The following is a 20,345-nucleotide window of genomic DNA, read 5'->3' as shown; positions in this document are numbered from 1 at the left end:
ACCGTCCCGTGCTCAGAAACTTGCAATTAACTCCAATGGCTAGTGCTGGACCCAGGGCACCCCCTAGTGGCCATTCCCACCGCTGCATGGCCCATGCAGCCCGGGGCGAGCAATCAGTGGCCCTACCCCAGCAAGGTACTAAATCTAGCTTTCTAAAACTGAGTGCCCTTTCTTAAACTTTGGAGCCTCAGTTTTCTCCTCTGTAAAATAGGAATGCTAATCCTACCGACTCGTAGCGCTGTTATGACAGGTGCTGTAACAGATGACAGGTGTAAAGCGCAGGTGTCAGCCCCCGGCTTGCTCATAGTGAGCTCGCTCTCCCTGTCTGCTATCATCCATACTGTCACCACTGGAGGAAACCAGCAGTGGCTCCGATTGCACCTCTCACTTGAAGCTGTACCCAGAGAAGAGGCTGGAGATTTTCTGTGGGGGGGAAAGGGAAGCCCTGGCAGGGGGCCACAATGGCGGCGGTGGGGGGGGGGGGGCAGAACACGCCTTAGTCTCAAAATAAAATTAAAAAGAACAAGCTGTGTTCAACCTTTAAAAAAAAGGAAATACAATATATGGTTCAATAAATAGAAAAAAAGTTACAAAATGTGGTAATCTTTGTACTTAATTACAAGAGGAGAAAAGATAGAGGAGGGTGATCGTGGGGTGGGACACTCTCCTCCCTGGGCCAAGGTGGGGGAAAGGGAGGCCAAAGAGAGACAGCAGCTGGGACTTGGGGATGCAAATAGAAAGACAGGCTAGATGGAGAGAAATATGGGGAGGGGGAGTAAGATGAAGGGCAGAGCAGGGAGGCAGAGGACCAGAAAGGGAGAGACAGAGGGCCAAAAAATGCTAAGATGTTGGCCTCTTTCCTTTCTAGATCAGGGGGAAGGGGCGGGGGTCCCTGGCTTGCCTGCGCTTGTATCCCCCACACACACCAGGTTTGGAGGACAGTGTGAGCCTGGCTCGGTTCCTGAGTTGTATGTCCAGTGACTAGCAGGTAGGGGGAGGGACAGTAATGAGCGCCCAGCCCACCCTGGGACCCTGGCACCCAAGGGAATGGGAGTCCTGGCGGGATGGGTGGTGAGGTATGTGGCCGAGGCCTGAAGCCTCTTCAGATCCTTCAGTGGGGGTGAGCCATTGGTCCCAGCTCTGCAGCCTGGAGGGGGCGCAGGCCTGCGGGTGGGACCCCTGAGGCAGTGAGGGGAGGGTACAAAAGGAGTTTAGATGCCCTAACGCAAGCCCTCCGGGCACCCAGAGTTGGTTGCGGGGAGGGTCTGCTACGTTGACTCTGAGAGCCAGTTTCTGGAAAGTCCTGCCTCCCAGCTCATCCCCCCCAGCCCAAGGGAGACCTGTGGGTTTGGGGAGGGAGAGCTTGCCTATTGCTTTTGGGGTGCTCAAGGTGGGGTCATACCGGCTGCACAAGCACACACCCCCTGCCAGGCCTCTGGGTGGTGGTATGGCTTCTGATCCTTGCGTCTTGCACACTCGCTAGGCACGCGTGTGCCCTAGGCACGCATGTGGCAGGATGCGACCCCCTGCTTCCCACCTCCTTCTGGGCTTGGAGGGGATGGCAGGCCAGACCACCCAGCTGCAGCCGGGCTCCTTCCCTGACTTAATACTGAAATGCCACATAGGCCTCCAGTGTTGAGGCCCGTGATGGAGGGCGGGTGCCACAGAAGCAGGGGCGAAGGCGGATGTCCCCACCGCCTGCCAGCTGCCCCTCAGCCGAAACGCTCCCGCACCAGGAGCATGAGCTTCTTCTTGCCCTTGTAGGTCTGTTTGAGGTTCTCCAGGAACTGGGCGAACTGCAGGTGCCCATCGGGCGCCAGCAGGAAGGTCTCGCGGGCCTTGCCCAGGAACTCGATGAAGTCGCCGTAGTGCCGCGGGCTGATGTGCGTCAAGCGGGAGTGGCTGGTGGTGATGTAGGCGGCCACCGCCGCGTCCAGCAGCTGGCACAGCGGTGCCCGGTCGGCGCCCAGCGGCTTGGCAGCCCGGCGAGCCCCGAGGGGCCCCAAGCCGGGCGCCGAGAGGGTCCAGCGGCGCAGTATATCGGAGAGCATGGGGGCGCAGTGGATGCTGCGGATGATGAGGGGAACGATGGCGGAGAGCTCGTGCCGGCCCAGCGAGTGGCTGAGCGAGCAGGCCCAGAGCACGTCATTGACGGCCGGGTGGCTGTCCTGGTTGAAGGCGATGCTGAGCTGCGCCAGGGCCAGCGTCGCCAGCTTGTAGGCCCGCAGCGGCAGGCCGCGGTGCTCCATGTAGCGGGCCACGGTGAAGAGGTGGGCGTGGCCCAGGCCTCCGGCTGCGGCGTCCAGCACGATCTGGTAGGCCGCCTCGAAGGCCGCGTGGTTCTTCTCGCACAGGGTGAGGGCGGGCAGGGCGCAGTTCTGCGGGTCCTTCATGGCGCACTGTAAGGCCAGGGTGCGGGCGCATGCCCAGAGCTCCTCCCGCCGGGGCGCATCCAGCTGCAGCCGCAACAGCGTGGCATGGGTGGTGCCCGTCACTGCCACGATGGTGGCTGCCTCCACCGGTGTGAATAAGGAGTACCAGTTCTGCATGATGTTCATCAGGGCTTGCAGGCCTGTGGGAGGTGACAGGGTGACACTGGTCAGGAATGGGACAGGGGGTTACCCTGTGTGCATGGGTTTACCCCGACCTACTATCCCCACCAGCCAAGGCTAGAGCTGTACCCCCTCTACCGGCCACTCTAGGCTTGACAGAAACTTCACTTTACTTTTCCAAGGGAGGAGAGGGCAGCTGGGCTGGGTGGGATCTGGGGGGTGGGGGCTAGACATTGGAGGGATTGTTCCTTCTCCAAGCCACTTCAGCCTAGCCAGACTCCAGGTCTTTGTCCAGCTCGGTCTCCCCTCCCAACCTTCCCTCCTGGCCTAGGCCTGAGCACAGGCTGGAGTCGGGGAAATGGCTCTGCTTCTCCCTCATGCCTGCCCAGTTCCACAGGGAGGTGGGTGGCGGGTCCCCTTGGGGACTCTCACCGACTTCCGTGGCACAGCTGACCAGCCAGCGCACCATCTCCCTCCGACGCCAGGTCATGGTGTTCAGGGTCATCTGCATCACCTGCAGCATGGGATGGGGAGGGGTAGAGAAGGGGGTCACCCAAGCCAGGGCTGGCATGTGGAAGGGGTGCGGGCGGGGGATCCTTAAGGGCCCCGGGAAACTTGGAAGTTAAGGGCTGAATCAATGAGCCACACAATCTGGGCAAGGGGCTTCACCTCTCTGGACCTCAGCTTCCCCATCTGTAAAATGGAGATAAAAACAGTATCCACCTCATCGAGTTGTGAGAATTAAGTGAAAGTATGTAGGTAAAGCTCTTTGCACGGTGCCTACTTCTTCAAGGTGCTCAGCTGATGCCAGCCATTACTGCTAGTGTTGGTGTTATTCTGAGGCCCCGTGGATCCTACCTGGGACCACAAACCAACCTGTCCCTTCTCTCTGGAAAGTTCCATGCTTCCTGTCAGCAGATTTCCCCCTGCAGCCCCAAACAAAGCACCTGCCCTACAGGTCCCGCCTTCTTCAGGTCCCACCCGCAATAAGCACCTTCCTTGCTGGCCTCTCTTCTGAGGCCCCATCCCCAGGTCCTGTCCGGAAGCTTCTAAATAGTGGGTCACCTGCCTAAAGCACCACCCTTATCTCAACTCCCACATGTGCCCCACAATGGCTCCGCCCCCCTCAGGGGGTTGTTCAGAGGCCAATTCTGCCTCCTGCCAGCCCTTTGCTGGCCAGTTCTACCTGGGAAGGTATCACCCGAATCTGTACCTTATTCTGTTACTTTACTTTGGCCACCGTCTGAGGCCCCGCCCCCATGAGCCCCATACCTGTCTATCCCCTCAGGCTGCAACCATGCCTCTGCCTTGCCCTTGCAGCACTGTCCCTCGTCCGGCCCCTGAGGATGGCCTGGACACTCACCTGCAGGCCCCGCCTCCATGACTTTCAACCACAGACCCCGCCCTCCAGAGGCGGCTCTTCACTCACAGGACTATCCCCAAGCCCCGCCCCTCAGCGGTGACCCCTCCTTCTAGGCTGCAGTCCCCTACAGGCCCTTTCCCCAAGAAAGCTCCTTGCGGGCAGGTTCTGCCCCTTCAGTTTCAGGTCCGCCCACCCATGGTTCTTACGGCACACCAGCCCCAGGCCCCACTCCCAAGGCCAGCACCCTTAGGTTCTGCTCTCTCTTGTGGCCAGTCCACTCACCTGCATGCTCCGTGACCCCTTTCCTTGTCCTCAGCCGCACCCCCAGAAGTAGATTCTCACTTTCAGGCTCTGCTACTGAGTCACTCATTCATAGGCCCCACCCTCACTGGTGACTCCATTCCCTCACTCTCAGGACTTACTCACTCACCCTGCTCCTCTGTAGACCTGCCCAAGAGGTGCCCCTCACATCCAGGCCCTGCCCCCAGAGGCGATGCTTACCCTCAGGCCCCGCCCCTAGAGGCAGACCTCACACTCAGGTCCCACCCCCAAGTGGCCCTCACCTGGCCGGCCCTCAGGCAGCAGCCCCCTGCCCCCATCCTCCCTGCGGCCAGTTACCTGCAGGCCAAGCTCCAGCGCAATGCCCAGCAGTGTGGTGTCTGGTGGTGCACTGGCCGGCGTGGCAGTCTTGCAGGCGTCCTGCGCCAGCTTGAAGAGCAAGGCTGGAGAGTGGATGTTCTGCTGGATGGAGCCCAGCACTGCGTGCAGCCACTTGGGGTCTCCTGGGGTTGGGGGAGGGACAGAGGATATCGTGGGCATACCCAGCACCAGCCCCTGCTGCTGCCTGACCTGCTCACACTGGTTCCTCTACAAATGTGCAAATGTGTGAATGTGGACGGTGAGGCACCTGGCAATGGTTCTATGAAGACCTAGACCACTCTTGGCACTCCCCTTTTTCTCTCCTCTGCCCCTTCCTTTCCAGTGGGAGGAAGCCACCCAGGGACCCACTGGACCCCTAACTGTCAAGGGCACCGATTCTGGACCCAGATACCTGGGTCCAAATCCCTGCCACTCACAAGCTGTGTGACCTTGAGCAAGTCGCTTCACCTCTCTGTACCTTGGCTGCCCCATCTGTACAAAGGGTAATACTAATGCAATGGTATGTGTCTCACGGGGCTGCAGTGAGCTTACACTTGTAAAGGCCTTAACATGGCAAGAGTTACACAAATGCGAGCTTTTATTACTATTATTATCATTGGCCCAGATCCTACAATTCTGTTACTCTGCTCCAGCCACATCAGCCTCCTCTCTGTTCCTCAAACATAACCGGGCACAGTCCAGCATCAGGGTCTTTGCACTGGCTGTTCCCTCTGCCTGGAATGCTCTTCCCAGATGCTATGGACTGAACTGTGTCCTCCCCAAAATTCACATATTGAGGCTCTAACCCTCCAGCGTGATAGTACCTTTGAGAGGTAATTTTGTTTAGAGGAGGCCATGTGGCTAGGATCCCCAGGATGGGATTAGTGTCCTTATAAGGAGAGGAGAAGACCAGAGCTCTCCCTTTCTCTGCCATGTGAGGAGGCAGTGAGAAGGCAGCTGTCTGTAAGCCCGGAAGAGAGCCCTCACCAGGAACTGACCATGCTGGCACCCTGACCTTGAACTTCCAGTCTCTAGAACTGTGAGAAAATAAATTCCTGTTGTTTAAACGACCAAGTCTACGGTATTTTGTTACGGCAGCTGAGCTAAGACACCAGATGCTGGCGTGACTCCACCTTCACTGTCATGTCTTGGCTTAAGTGTCAACCTGCTTTATTCCCCTCCTTATCACTTATTACCTCTCACTGCGTAACTGTCTTCTTTACCTTATGTATTGTCTGTCTGCCCTCCCTAGAATGAACACTACAGAGCACAGGATTTGGGACAGTGTTGTTCGCTGCTGCCAAGCTCAGCACCTGGGACAGTGCCTGGTACATATAGAAAGCGCTCAAGGAGGGACTTCCCTGGCAGTCCGTGGTTAAGACTCCACGCTTCCACTGCAGGGGGCGTGGGTTTGATCCCTGGTTGGGGAACTAAGATCCCACATGTTGTGTGGGGTGGCCAAAAAAAGAATGCGCTTAAGGAAAACTGTGGGTGGGATACGGCAAAAGGATAAAAAGCAGGCAGGAAGGAATGAGGGAAAGGAGGGAGGGGACTAAGGTAAAGGAGGACAGGGGGAAGGGGGGGGGCAGCCGCTGTCCTCACCCTTGGCGGCGGTCAGCATGGCGGAGGCCAGTTCACACTGGCGGGTCTCCAGGTGGCCGAGGATGAACCAGCGGGGGAAGCGGTTGTTCACAATGGAATCCAGTGGGTTGCCGCGAGGTTCTCCAGCTGGAAACGCTGTCTCCAGTATGGGCAGCCTGTGGTGAGGAGAGAAGCAGCCCTGCCCTGAGACAAGGCTGGTGTCTCCATCCTCTCTAGGAGAGAAAGGCCTCCTGCCTCAGCCAGAGCCTACCCTCCTAGGCCAGCAAATCTCTGGGCATCCAAAAAGATGGAGGATGTATGTTCAAGATATTCACGGCAATATAAAATAGATAAATAAGGACCTGCCATATAGCACAGGGAACTCTACTCAGTACTCTGTAATGACCTATATGGGAAAAGAATCCGAAAAAGAGTGGATATATGTATTGATATATGTACAACTGATTCACTTTGCTGTACATCTGAAACTAACACAACATTGTAAATCAACTATATTCCAATAAAAATTTTTAAAAAAGATGTTCATTGCAGTGTTGTTTATACCCATCACTGTGGGGTTGATTAAATAAATGATGCTCTATTCACACACCAAGGGCTGATAAAGAGGTAAGGGGATTATTTGTGTCCTGATGTGGCCCCACCCCTCGCTCACTCTGCTACAGTCACTGTTCCCCTTGACATCCCTCACATACCACCAGGCACAGCCCTACCTCAGGGCTTTTGCACGAACTATTCCCTCTGCCTGGAACACTCTCCCCTAGACATTCTTGTGACTCCTCCTCACCTCTTTCAGGTCTTTGCTCAAATGTTTTTCAAGAAGCTCTTCCCTGACATGCCCAACACATGGAAGAGTGCAACTTCCTAGTCCCAACTCCTTCCACCCCTTTCTTGCATGTCACTGTCTGACATACAGCATAGCTTACCTATAAAATTTATTTACTGTCTCTTCCTAACTACAAGGTCAGCTCCATGAGGGCAGGAATTTTTGACTATTTGGTTCACCGACACTGCCTCTCCAGCACCAGAACAATGCCTGACACACAGCAGGTAAACAACAAATGTTTGTTGAATGACTCAACGTCCCCCCTAAGATATTTTGTTCAGCAGCTCACTGTTTACATGCATTCTGTGCTAAGGAAGTTTTTCAAAGCTGTTAAATGTAATCAATAGCATGGAATAGGAGTCAAGACTGTCCTGGTTCCAAATATCTAAATGACTTTGCTACATAATTCGGGACACACCTTAAGCCTGTTTATGTGTAAAATGGGGGTAAACATACTTATTTCACTATGTGAGTCACAGATTTAGATCGGGGGGGTCAGCACCTTTTTCTGCACAGGGCTTCACAGACAATATTTTCAGCTTTGTGGGCCATTTGGTCTCTGTCACAATTGTCACTGTGGTATAAAAGCAGCCTAAGACAATAAGGAAATGAGTGAATGGTGCTCTGTGCCGATAAAACTTTATTTCTGGATACTGAAATTGGAGTTTCACATACTTTTCATGTGTCACAGAATATTGTTTTGATTTTTTTCCAACTATCTCAAAATACAAAAACCATTCTTATCTCATGGGCTGCACAAAAACAGGCAGCGGGCCAAATTTGGCCCGTGGGCTGTAATCTGCTGGCACTGGCTTAGAGAAAAGTCGAGCACATGAAAGAGTGTTCTCTAAATCATGGCTCTTAACAGATGATTCTTTCCAAATATTCTGGAAAAATGCACTCCGAATTGTTAATAGGTGCCTCTGGAGAATAGGATCAGAGGATGGGGGACAGATTTCACTTTATTTGTTGGACATGGTTCACTAGAGACAAGGCCTTTTAAAATTCTGCTTCTATGATTTGCTGTTGCACATGGGAAATAACCCGGTTATTCATTGCAACATCTTTTTGGAAACAGTGTAAATGTCTATCAGCTCCAGATTGGTTTTTTCCTGGTGTATCCCTACAGTGGTTCACATGCTATGTGACAGGATATAGCTTTTAAGATGCAGATGTTCAGTGAAAACAAGGTGCAAAGAATAGGTGCGGTATGTGTCATGGAGTAAAGGAGAACCAACTTTTCATTTTCAGATTACGGGTTTGCAGAAATATGGACTCTTGCAGTATAGATAAGAAAATGGTACCACTGCTTGCCTCCAGAGAGCTTTGGGTAAGTTGGGACAAACCTGCCTAGAAAAGGACTCTGAATTCTGTGTCTTGTGGATATTTCTCAAATTCAAAATAATATGACATTTCTAGTGTGTAATCAAGAGCACAGGGCAGTCTGGAATGCCCGGATGAGGGAGGTTGAATGAACCAAGCTGTGAGTTCAGGCAGAAGGATGTGGCTCCCAGTAGCCTCCCATTCCCCAATCCTGCCCGGCCCAGTGGGAGTCCCCAGCTGCCTCTCCTCACCTCATGGCTCGCAGCGCGAGGCGGTAGGCCAGGTCGGGGTCGTAGGGCAGCAGTGCAGTAAACAGGTAGCGGGCACAGGTGTGCATGGGCACGCTCTCGCGGAACAGCACTTCTCCAAAGCCGCTGAAAGGACCCCCTGCAGGGGCAGCCTGAGCTCAGCCTCAGGGTGTGGGCTTGCACGGCCCCTCCCCAGGTCTCCCCACACCCCAGGCTCTGAGTGTGGGATGGGCAGACTCAGGATAGAGTGGCTGGGGCTAGAGAGGTCCCGGGGGTAGGAGCACAGGACTAAGATTGAGACAAGCACTGAAAAATCCACAGAAAAGAGACCCTGGGCACCCCTGGGTAGGGGGCAGGACTCAGATGCAGGGTGGGGCCAGAGGGTGGAGGTGGGGCTGCAGCTGCTCCAGGGGTGTGGCCAAGCCAGCTTCCTTTTGCAGTAGGGGAGGGGCCTCACAAGGCAGGACCGTGGGCAGAGCCAATCAAAGTCTAGCTGGGCACCAGCGACTAGGCTCATTGGCTCCAAAGTGGGCAGGGGTGGGGGGGGGGCCTCATCACTCGAAGCCGTTATTGGCTGCCAGCCCTGCTGGGGGCGGAGCCAAGGTCTGGAGCTCACCTTTTAGGAACTGCCAAGGTATGGAAAGGCAGTAAGGACAAGGAGGTGGAGCTAGGGGCGGGGTCTCCCGATCCAGCAACAACCAGGCCACTACAGTACAGAGGCAGGACCCTATGTTTCAGGAACGGCCAGGCTAGCAGTGGGGCCTCACCTTCCAGCAGCTGTCCCGCCTGCTTGCGCAGCACCTGCACCAGCCGCTCGTCCAGCTCCACCTCCTCCAGCAGGGCCAGCAGCTGCTCCTCGTTGCGTACCACCTTGTCCTGGGCATACAGCCCCTCGGGCAGGGCCCGCTGCTGTCCCAGGCCCAGCAGTGCCACCTCTAGCGCCATTGCCAAGTAGGACTCCCCAGGGCTCCCGGGCACCGGGACGTGCTGGTAGGCCACCTTCCGCTTCTCAGGGCCTGATTCTGTGGGAGAAGGACACCAGGGCAGCTAGAGGGGAACCCCTTTTCCTGGGACTCCAGTGGTCCTTGACCTTAAACACGGACACCGTGTGTGGGGTGGGGGGGGAGGTTTAGGGAGAGCCCAGCTGCTTCCGCACACACCAGGGGGTGGGGCCCACCTTCCAACAGCAGATAGGCCTACGGTGGCCTCACTTCCAGAAGCTAAGCCTCTTGGCACCTGGCACTGGCCGAGGGGTGTGGCCAAGTGTAAGGGCGTGGCCTCACTTTCTAGGGGTACTGGGCAAGAGGGCATGGCCAAGAGGTGGTGATTTTCCCACCTCCTCAAGGGGCCCCCAGTGTGGGTACCTGGGTAAATGGCAAGGGTCTCCTCCTCTAGGTGACAGGCCTCCAAGAGTGCCCTGCAGAGGCAGCCAATGGGGTCCAGGGGGTGGCCCACCCATCCTTCCATGTTGGTGATGCAGGTGGAGCCTTTCTGCAGTAGCTCTGCAGGTAGGAAGAGAAGGCTCAATGCCCAGCCCCCCTCCACCAAGCCCCCAGGGGGGGGCTTCCTCTCCCTGAACCCCAAGCCCAACCTCCCAGTGCCCACTCACCATCTGCCCACCCAGCACCCTTTTCTCTGCCCCTTGAGCTCTGCAGCAGCTCTCACCTCCACGGCCCTGGCCTCCTGTCCCACACCCAGACCCAGGCCTGGCTAAACTGGGTGCTTTCTAGAACATCCAACCAGTGTCATTCCCCTCCTTATAACCCTTGATCCTTCCCACCTCTCTCAGGCCCAGCCAGCTTTCAGCGCTCCCAAGGACTGATATGAAAGTTTCCCTGGGGTGGTCACCCACCCCACCTGGAAGCCCATCCTCCAATCTCCTGCCACAAGCCGTGCTCTCCCTTGCCTCTGGGCTCCTGCCCGTGCTGTTCCTTCTAACTGGAACATTGTGGCTCCCTCCTCTTCTCCTGGGAAACTCCTAAACATCCTTAAGATCTCAGCTTAGCTCTCACCTCCTCTGGGGGGGCTAACCCTACGCCTTGAGGCTAGGTCAGGGGTCTGCTCAGATCCCAATGCCCCCATTTCTCCCCCATTACACCCTGTATTCAATTTCCTGGTAACTGACCCATCAACTCAACTCCATCACCCAGAGAACACAACTGGTAGCCTCTCTCCTGTCCCCCCATATCTAGTCCACAAACGTGTCCATTTTTGGGCCAACACAGTGTGAGCTTTTGTTTTTCCTAATACAATTTTCAAATTGTTGCCCATATTGAAAAAAATCAGTAAATTCCACATTAGATAATCTGGACTTCTGGCTTCTCTTGAAAAATCAGAAGATCTGGCCACACGGGGTCCATGTTCCTGAAAGGCACGTGGCTAGATCTATAGAAACTACATTTCCCAGACTTCTTTGTGTGAGGTGTGGAAGGTGGGAGAGAATGAGGCCATTACTCTCCTGCAGTAGCTGGGAGCAGGTGTGTGGCTGTCTGCAGGGCACAGACATGAGGTTTGCCAGCAGGTTCTGGGTTGTCCTCTTGGGAACTGCCCTGCCCCCCTGTGAGGGCTACAGCCTGCTGAACCTCGTGTGCTTCTGAAGTTCAAGTGCGTGAAGCCAAGCAGGGGCTTCCCTGGCTTTCAATCCTGCAGCCCTTCCAGTGGTTTTGAGAATCCTCAATCCCCTGCATTAAATTTTTTCTGCTCAAGACACCTGGAGTGGTCTGTTTTCCTGCTGTACCCACAGACTCTCCAGGTTGCCACCGCCCCCAGCCGTTGGCATTTGTGTCTGTGGCCCCAGGACGCGATGATAATATTGGTGCCCACCTTTTTTCTGCTGCTTGTAGGTCTCAAGCTGATGTCGCCGCTGCAGCCGGAGTGTGTTGACTATGGCGCCTGCCAGTCGCAGGGCCTGGCGGGGGTATCCGTGGGCCCTCAGGGTGTCCACACGTGCACAGGCAGTGGGGAAGGGCTCGCCCAGCCAGAGTGGGCGGCCCTGGGGGTCAAAGGTTGGCTTGTCACCACCCCCGTTGCTTGTGAGGCTGGGGCCGTAGGAGTCGCTGGCCAGGATCCTCTGCAGGTGGGCGTCACTCCAGTGCAGCGACCCAGCCTGCAGGGCGCGGCCAAACACGGTGTGGCGGGAACCTGCAGCCTCCACCTCCTCCTCCTCCTCCTCCTCCTCTGGGCCTGTGGGAGAGGCGCCCAAATGCAGCCCCATGAGGGGGGCCCTAGCAGTCAGGCGCTGGTCAGCTCTGCCCCACTGAGTGCCAGCTTGGTGCTAGGCTCCAGGTGCAGCGATGAGTGTGTGTTATCTCCCCAAATCCTTCCAGCAGCCTTTTAAAGGCGTGTGTGTGTGTGTGTGTGTGTGTGTGTGTGTGTGTGTGTGTGTGTGTGTGTGTGTGTGTGTGTCAGTGGAGATATTCCTTCATATGAATGGACAACTGATCTTGAACAACTGTGACTCTCTGTCCATCTTTCTCCCTCCACACTCCAGTTTTTCCTCTCCTTCTCTATCTTTCCCTCTCCCTCTCTCCCTCCATCTCTGCCTCTCTTTACTTGTCTCTCTCTTCTCAATACCCGTTTCCTTTTCTATCTGTTTCCCCTACCCCCTGCCCGATTCCTGCCTCCATGGCCAGAAGGAGACTGAGTCAGGAGACCAGCCCAGAACTATAGGCATCTTAAGTATTTCACATCGCTGTCCCTCGGGCTGCCTGCTGCCCCTGCCCTGGGCACTCCCTCCTGGCTGGGAGGCGGGCAAGGGCTGGTCCCCCCTGCCCTGCCTCCATTTTCCCCCAGAGCGCCATGATGGGGTGGCTGGGCCACAGGAAGTAGTGATGGTTTGTTGGGGGGAGTGGCGGGGACCCCTCTCCTACCTGGGCTGAGGGCTATGGTGGGCTGCAGGCTGGGCCCATCAAAAGAGTAGTTGCCTTCTTCCAGTGGGCACACGTCCAGCTTGTCCCACTTGGTAAGCATCTGGAGCCAGCTCGTCCGCTCCTCTGGTTTGCAGTGGGGGCTCAGGACGATGCACACCCACAGGGCCCCTGGGGAGAGAGGGCAGCAAATGTGGGCGCGGGGGAGGCTCAACGTTCATGCAGCAGGAGCAGCACGCACGTACGGAGTGCCCGCTGTGTGCCGGGCACTGGTCTCTGCTCAACCCTCACCTCTGGCCTCTGAGGGTGCAATTCATCATCTCTTCACTTTACAGTCCAGAGAGGTAAAGTCACTTGCTCAAAGTCACACAGCTGGGAAGCCAGAAGTTAGGACTCAAACCCAGACTACTGGACTCCTTTTGCAAAAAAATTTTTTTTCTATAGCACTTATCACCATCTATCACAGGGGTCAGCAAACTACCACCCGTGGAGAAAATCGAACCCGCTACGTGTTTTTGAATGGCCCGTAAGCTAAGATTTATTTTTACATTTTTAGATGGTGGAGGGGGTGGGGAATAAATAAAAAGAACATTTTGTGACTTGTGAAAATGATTTGAAATTCAAATAAATAGTGTCTGTAAATACAGTTTTATTGGAATGCTACCACACCCACTTTGTTATGTGTGTCTGCGGCTGCTTTTCTGCTACAACAGATAAAATCGAGTAACAGCGACAAAAACCAAATGGCCTGAAAAGCCAAAACTATCTGGCCCTATGGAAAACGTGTTGACCCCTGGTCTAATGGGCTTGTGGGATTTTCTTGTCAGTCTGCCCTACCAGGTGTCAGCTCTCTGAGGACAGGTATTTAATCTCTCTTATTTCTTGCTGTAGTCCCAGCGCTCAGTACAGTGCCTTGTACATTGGCGGTGCTAATGAATGAGGAAGGATTCACGGGCAAGACCCTAATCTCAGGTGGGCAAGACCCTAATCTCTCTCAGGTGGGCAAGCCTGGATGCCTGCCGCACTCCGGGGTCTGGGACTTACCCAGCTCATCCCACAGCTGGCGGCACTTGTCCGTCATGCCCGCGCCCTGTTGCCGCCACAGGGCCAGGCGCGGATCCTGCAGGAATTGCTCAGTCATGAGGATCAGCATGCGTGCGCCATTGGAGTCCCGCATTCGCAGCATCTCCCGCACCTGCGCCGGACCAAACGGTGAGGAGGGGCGGGGCTCCGGCACCCAGCAGTCTAGTGCCGCCCCCCTGTACCCGCCCAGCCAGCACCTTGCAGAACATGGAGCGCAGCTGCTGGCTGGCGCCATAATAGCCGCCGTTGGAAAGCAGCTGCTTCACCTGCTCCTGGATCTGCTCCTCGTCCAGGTGCCAGCAGTTGGCGTCCTCGATGCCCGCGCCCGCCGTGGGGTCTGGGGCACCTGTGGGGAGGGAGGGACGGCTGAGGCTGGGGCTGGGGGGAGGGGGTGTCTGTCATCCAGTCCTTCAAATCACCCAAACCATCCCAGAATTCCATCCATCCCACCTGAAAACCCATCCATCCATCCACCCATCATCTTACCCCAAACATCACCTACCCATCCATTTAAACCACTCAACCATCTGTCCACACCCCCATGCCATGCCATGCATCTTTCCATCCACACGTCATAACCCTTAGCACAGCTACCTACCCCATTAGACCATCATCCACCCTGCCCATAACTCCCACCTACTCACATCTATATACCCATCCCACCAGTCCATCCATCCACCTACCCACCCCTATTTGTCTTTCCAACTCATCTGTACTAACCACTCAAAATACCCACTGACCTATTCATCCACTGACCTACACAACTCTGCTATCCATCCATTCAATGAACCCAAACTTTCCATCTATTCTTTCCCCACCAACCACCCTTCATATGTATCTCCCCAAACACCCACCAGCCCATTGGTCCATCCATACATCCTACATAAAACACCCACCTACTTGATCCATCCACCATGTTAGTCCTCACATAAGAACATTCATGCACGCATCAACCCACCCTCAATCCATGCACCCCTTGGTCCTTCCAGTCTTCCACCAACCCCATCTGTCCACTACCTCAAACTCCCCAATCAAAGCCCATCCCATCCTACCCTTCCACCAATTACCACCAACTCCCTATTCACCTATCATCCTAGTAGATCACCCATCCACTCATTCCATCCATTTTTCCACACCAACAGTTCACCCCAACACCCCATCATGAACACCTTCTATATCCACCCATAGCCACCCTCAAATATCCATTCATGCCTCCACCCACTATGCATCCGTCTACTCACCCACCATCCTACTCCATCCTTCCATCATTATAGTTAAGCAACACTTGTAGCTCCAAACCACCCCAGAACTCGTAACACCTCCTGGTCTATCTCCTACCCTATCCCACTTCTGACACCCACTAATGTCCACACATACTCCTTATGACCTCCACACACCCATACTCAGGCCTGCTCCTGTGATCTTGAGACACCCCCACCCTGGGGCTGGATCTTCCCACTGGCTGATTTCTTGACCATTCATCTGCCCAGGGCCAGATCAAATCCAGGATCTGCCACTTACTGAGGTGTGTGATCCTTTTTTTTTTTTTTTTAATAACATCTTTATTGGAGTATAATTGCTGAGGTGTGTGATCTTGACCTCAGGCAGTGGTGCTCCCCCACCCCTGCTCACGGATCAAGGGTACCTCTGGTTTTTTTTGGGCCACACCACGTGGCTTAGGGGATCTTAGTTCCCCAACCAGGGATTGAACCTGGGCTGCAGCTGTGAAAGCACTGAGTGCTAACCACTGGACCACAAGGGAATTCCACAGTCAGGGGTACCTCTGGATGCTGTGACAAATGCCTGTGGCACAGCAAGCGAGATGGCTGTGAGCTGGCACCTCACTGCCCCATCAGACCTTGGGGCGCCCTTACCATGCACCAGGTTGATCTCGGAGCCCAGGAGGAGGATCTCGTCTGCCAAGCGCTGAGCAGTGGGCAGCACCTCAGTGTGGTGGGCACTGATGAGGTACTGCACGAACTTCTGCAGCTGATCCCGGTTCATCTGGGAGAGTGTCTCGGAGATGGGTAGCCGCAGTTCCACCTGGCGGGCATGCCGAATGCGATACAGCGACAGGGCCACCACATGAGCACAGTAGAAGAGGTCTCGGTTGTCGCAGCCGCAGCTCACGGATGTGATCTTGCAGCGGTCAAAGCTGATGGAGACATGGTAAAGGCGCTCGGGCTCTCCAGGGCCCCCTGGCTCCCGGATATTTCCGCTCAGGTGGAACCCTAAGACCGAAACCAAATTGTCACTGCTGTGTCACCCCAGAGATGGGTAATCTTTTCCATGGTGCACAGCAAGACCAGGTGCAAATCCCAGCTGAGTAACCTAGCACAAGTCACTTAACCTTGCTGTGCCTCAGTGTCCACATCTGTGAAATGGGAACAAATAGTAACATCCTCCTCATGTGTTTGTAATGAGGATGAAATGGGTTAATATTGGCAAGTGCTTAGAACACTGCTGGCAGATAGTAAGTGCTAAATAAAGGTTTGTTCTTCTTCTAATTCTGAATAATATTATTACAGCAATGCTGTTGAAGATGATTTTCTTAGCCCTTGGGTAATCATGGATACAGCCCAGGCTCCAGGTGCCCTGTCACTTCCTGGGAAGATACCAAAGATACTTGGGGGGCGAGGGATTGAAGTGGCCGGCCAGGGGCCAGGTCACCCCATCACCCCCCACCCCTCCCTGGCCCCTGGGGAGCCCAGATGCCAGGCTCATCCGACTGGTTGGGCAGCTCAGGCCCCAGCTGGCCCTGGCTGCGTCATGCAGGGAGACGGCGGCTTCCTCATACCGGCTGGAGGTGGCCGAGCCTATGGCCAGCTGGGTCATGTCCAGGCAAGGGGGCCCCCAGGCTGACAGGGTTCAGAGAGGGTCATCTTGGCTGAGCCCCTGCCTCCAGCTGGGAGACATGACCTGCCCCCATGGGAGGTATGGCATTCCAGGGCTCACCTGCCTTCTGGCTCAGCCTCTACTGGTTCCCTTCTCAGCCCTGCTGCCTGAGGTCTAGAATCATCTTTCGTCGCTAGCTCTAAACCTCCACCCCTTCCCCTCACCTGGACCCTGCTGCCTGGGGTTTAAGACCACTCCTCACAGATGATCCCCAGCTTCCACCCTAGACCCCAAGGAAGCCTCGTTGCCTTAGGTCTGAGACCATTCCTAAACCTCTGAACCCAACCTCCACCTGAGTCTTTCTGCCTGACGTCCAAGACTGTCGCTCATCACTGGCTCTAAAACGTGGCCACTCTCACCGAGGACGCCGCAGCCTGAGGTCTAGGATCATCCTTACCTCTGGCTCTAAACCTTGGACCCAGACATCCCTGGATCCCTCTGTCTGAGGTCTGGAACCTCCTCTCACTTCTGGTTTACAATCGCTCCTCAAAACCACTGCTTCGGGCTTCCCTGGTGGCGCAGTGGTTGGGAGTCCGCCTGCCGATGAAGGGGACGCGGGTTCGTGCCCCGGTCCGGGAAGATCCCACATGCCGTGGAGCGGCTGGGCCCGTGAGCCATGCCACTGAGTCTGCGCGTCTGGAGCCTGTGCTCCGCGACAGGAGAGGCCACAACAGTGAGAGGCCCGCGTACCGCAAAACAAAAACAAAAACAAAAAAAACCCACTGCCTCGGCCCTGCCTTCTTCCCTGCTCTCCCCGCTATCCTACCACCTCTACCCCTATGCCTCAACTAAGCTGACTGAGGTCAAGGCAGATCCCTGATCTTGAGCTCATAATATCTTGTACAACCCTCCCTGGGCATCAAAGCCTGACATTTGGAACCTCCCCCAGCCCTCCATGGACTCCCTGGCAGGGGTAGGGGGCAGGCACTTACCCACTTGCAGCACACGATCTACGGCCCCGCTCTGTAGCAGGTGCAGTCCACGGGTGAAGGGCACCCGGGCATCGTGCTCGCCCTCCGGGGGCTGGTAGCCCAGTGATGAGTACATGCATATCTCCCGCTCGCTGCGTGGAAACGACCAGAACACGATGCGTTTCTGGACCGGCTCTGGCACCCGGGAGAACCGCTCCTCAACCTGTGGGAAGGCCCGGTGTGTTAGAAACCCTGGCGCTTGAATCCTGGCTTTGCTGCTTACAAGTAGTATGACCTTGGGCAAGTCACTTTGCCTCTCTGAGCTTCGTTTTTTCTCAAGTGTAAGAAGATGTTAAGAGCACCCGCCTTCTGGGTGTCATGAATATTACATATGCACTAATATATGTACAGCGCCTACAATAACACCTGGCCTATTGTTAGTGTTCTGGAACTTTCTGCGGCTTCCCTCCTGGATGTCAGGTCTCAGGGTCCTAATGTAAGGTAGTCTCACCTCTCAGGCTTTGAGGGGGGACGAGGAAGGAAGACAAATGTGATAAGAAGACCAGTGATCAGGCCTACATGTTCTTAGCTTACATTATGTTAAATGCTTTATGTGTGCGATTTCCCTTAATTCTCATAGCAACAACCCAGTATTTTTGCAGCCTGGGGAATCTGAGGCTCAGAGGCGGAGTGAATTCACTTGTTCAGGGTCCCACAGCTGGTGAGCTCCAGCTCCCAAGACAGGCTCTCTGCTCCAGCTGCTAAGGGTTCTCAGGAAGGGAGGGGTGTCCTGCTCACCCCTGGGGGCTTTGGGCAATGAACTGATCTGGTTGAGCCTGCGTTCCAATCCAGGCTTGCTACTCACTGGCTGAGTGTCCTTGGGCAAGTTTCTCAACCTCTCTGTGCCCCAGTTTCCTCAAAGAAGGAGAACAACTCCCAAAAGGCTGCAGAGGACTCCGTGAGTTTCTGCAGGGCAAGAGCTTTCCTAGGGCCAGACCTGCCCAGGGCAGGTACATGGGAGCCCTGGAGAAGGTTTTAGGATTACTCTGGGGGGGTCTCACACACAATGAAGGGGCAGGGACCTTTCAGAGCCCCCTGTCCTAGGTTTGAAAGGGAAGTGGGAGGACCAGTGACTGGCCCAGGCCTCGGGGACAGTTGGCAGATGACTAAAGAGGGATTTTCCAGGCCATGAATCAGAGCCCGCCCTATCCACACTTGGCCCAGACCCATCAGTCGCAGCAGACTCACTCTGGAGAGGCCAGGGAGCAAAGAAAGCCCCCCAAAGCCAAACAGAGGACAGAGCCTGTGGGAGCCAAGGAAGGCTTGCTCAGGTCCTGGCCACAACCCAGCTCCTTGGGGACCCACACTGAGGCTGGGAAAGGGGACTTTGCCCGGCCCTGGGGCATCCTGGCAGGGCCCCCCAGAAGTTATAGGGGCAAGATTCCAGGTGCACCTGTCCAGGTACCGAAACCCAGGCCCCACACCTGCTGCCAAACTCTGGAAGGACTGAGATGGCTGCGGGGCAAGGGGAGAGTGAGCATGGGGTAATGGGGAGGGGGGACTCTGACGATGGAGTAATCTCTGCAGCCATCCAGGAGGGGCTGGGCAGCCCCAGGTGGGAGGTAGTTCCAGAATTACTGAGGGGTGTGTGAGTGTTAGTGCCTGAGGGAAGGATCTGCAGGAGAAGAAGGGGGTCCCCATGGGACAGGTAGGTTCTGGAGGCTGGAGGCAGGGATTGGAGACAGAAAGGGGTGTCTTGGGGCCGGGATCTATATAAGTGGGGGAGTCCTCTACTGGGGGTGTAGGACAGAGATCTGGAGTCTCTAGGTGCTGAGATCTGCTCTGTTCCCAAGTGGGGGCAGGTTGTAGGAGTTGGAGAGAGGAGTGAGGATTGAATGGGGTGCCCTAATTGGGAGATGAGGATAAGGTGGGAAAAGAGAGGTACCCAGGGTTGTGAGAGGACCATGGGGCAGGAGGAGAAAAAGTGTCCCGAGTTGGGATCTGGGGCACTGAGGGAACCCCTGGGTCTTGTGGGCTGAAGGGCAGAGCTGCTGGGGAAGGGATGGGGGTGGGTCATAGGGTTTGAAGGAGTGAAATGGGAGGATGAGGGGATGTCTCGGGCAGAGTTAAGGATCTTGGAGGAGATCTCTGGGGGTGTCTCCGATGGAGGCAGGTCCGGAGGCTGGAATCTGGACAGGGGGAGAAGGTATGTCGGGGACGGGGCTGGGAGTGGGTCCCTCCCCACCGCACTCCTCGGTCACCTGCTCGAAGGCCCAGCTCTCGGCTACTCGCTTGGCGCTGAGGTCCAGCAGCGCTTCGGGTCGGCCCCGGCCGCGCACTGCCCCGGCCCCGGCGTCGAGCTCCTCCGGTCCCGCGGGGCCGTCCCGGCTCCGCTTGGCCGCGGGGGGGTCCATCCGGCCTGGCCGGGGCCGGGGCGGGGCCTGTGTGTAGGGGGGGTTCGGTCCGACGCCTACTCCGCCTCACCGTCTCTCGGGACCCCTGCCCGCCTTCCTGTCCTTCGTCCGCGCTCGGCCGCCCCGGTACTCGCTCCGCACCCACCCGCGGGCCGGCGGGGTGATGCGGCCCCTTTAAGACCCTTCACAACAATGAAGCTGCCTTGGCCTCCGCTTTATCCTCGGCCGTCGTCCCGCCCCCACCGCCCGTCCCCATTGGCCCCCCTTCGGCCTCCGAGGCCCTCTTCCGCCATTGGCTGCACCGCCAGATCCGTCTCCAAGTTGCTGCTTTTCATTCGTTGTATGCACTGCCTGTCTTTTCGGGACTACTCAATCAGGGCGCTCAGCGAGCAGCGCTGTCAATCACGGGACGCCGGAGACCAATCGCAGTGGGAGGAGGCCACCGGCGCCGGCCTTAAGCGGAGTTTCGGGGCGGGTCCTGGGTTCATTCACAACATTCCTCCCCCGCCCCAGTAGGGCTGGACAGCGCTCCCCGGGCAGCTGGGGCTGCGCCCACACAAGGCTTTGTTTACTGAGGGTCGCTTCCGGGCGCCGCGAGGGGACAATCAACACTGCTCGGCCCGGGA

At 56.1% G+C, this 20,345-nt stretch overlaps 1 protein-coding gene across 8 annotated transcripts; it reads right to left on the bottom strand.

The window, feature by feature from the left end:
- Nucleotides 1-527: 527 nt before the first annotated feature.
- Nucleotides 528-19,945, bottom strand: ZSWIM4 (zinc finger SWIM-type containing 4). Of its 8 annotated transcripts, none has more exons than XM_033854155.2 (14): nucleotides 19,567-19,945; nucleotides 17,327-17,528; nucleotides 15,374-15,730; nucleotides 13,766-13,845; nucleotides 13,461-13,611; nucleotides 12,420-12,587; nucleotides 11,374-11,733; nucleotides 9,915-10,052; nucleotides 9,318-9,572; nucleotides 8,554-8,689; nucleotides 6,157-6,311; nucleotides 4,534-4,697; nucleotides 2,985-3,066; nucleotides 528-2,572 (listed from the first exon to the last, which is right to left on the bottom strand). In XM_033854155.2, the coding sequence occupies exons 1-14, from the start codon at nucleotides 19,717-19,719 to the stop codon at nucleotides 1,713-1,715; spliced, it is 3,261 nt and encodes a 1,086-aa protein (XP_033710046.1). In that variant the 5' UTR covers nucleotides 19,720-19,945; the 3' UTR covers nucleotides 528-1,712. The 8 variants fall into 8 exon arrangements, with proteins under 8 accessions (XP_033710046.1, XP_033710045.1, XP_033710053.1 ...); XM_033854154.2 differs by having other exon boundaries at nucleotides 13,697-13,845; nucleotides 19,567-19,944; XM_033854162.2 differs by having other exon boundaries at nucleotides 13,697-13,845; nucleotides 15,374-15,654; nucleotides 19,790-19,944.
- Nucleotides 19,946-20,345: the final 400 nt, after the last annotated feature.

This window comes from Tursiops truncatus, chromosome 3 (assembly GCF_011762595.2).
Source record: "Tursiops truncatus isolate mTurTru1 chromosome 3, mTurTru1.mat.Y, whole genome shotgun sequence".
Taxonomy (NCBI): domain Eukaryota; kingdom Metazoa; phylum Chordata; class Mammalia; order Artiodactyla; family Delphinidae; genus Tursiops; species Tursiops truncatus.
This window is presented reverse-complemented; position numbering and strand designations above follow the sequence as displayed.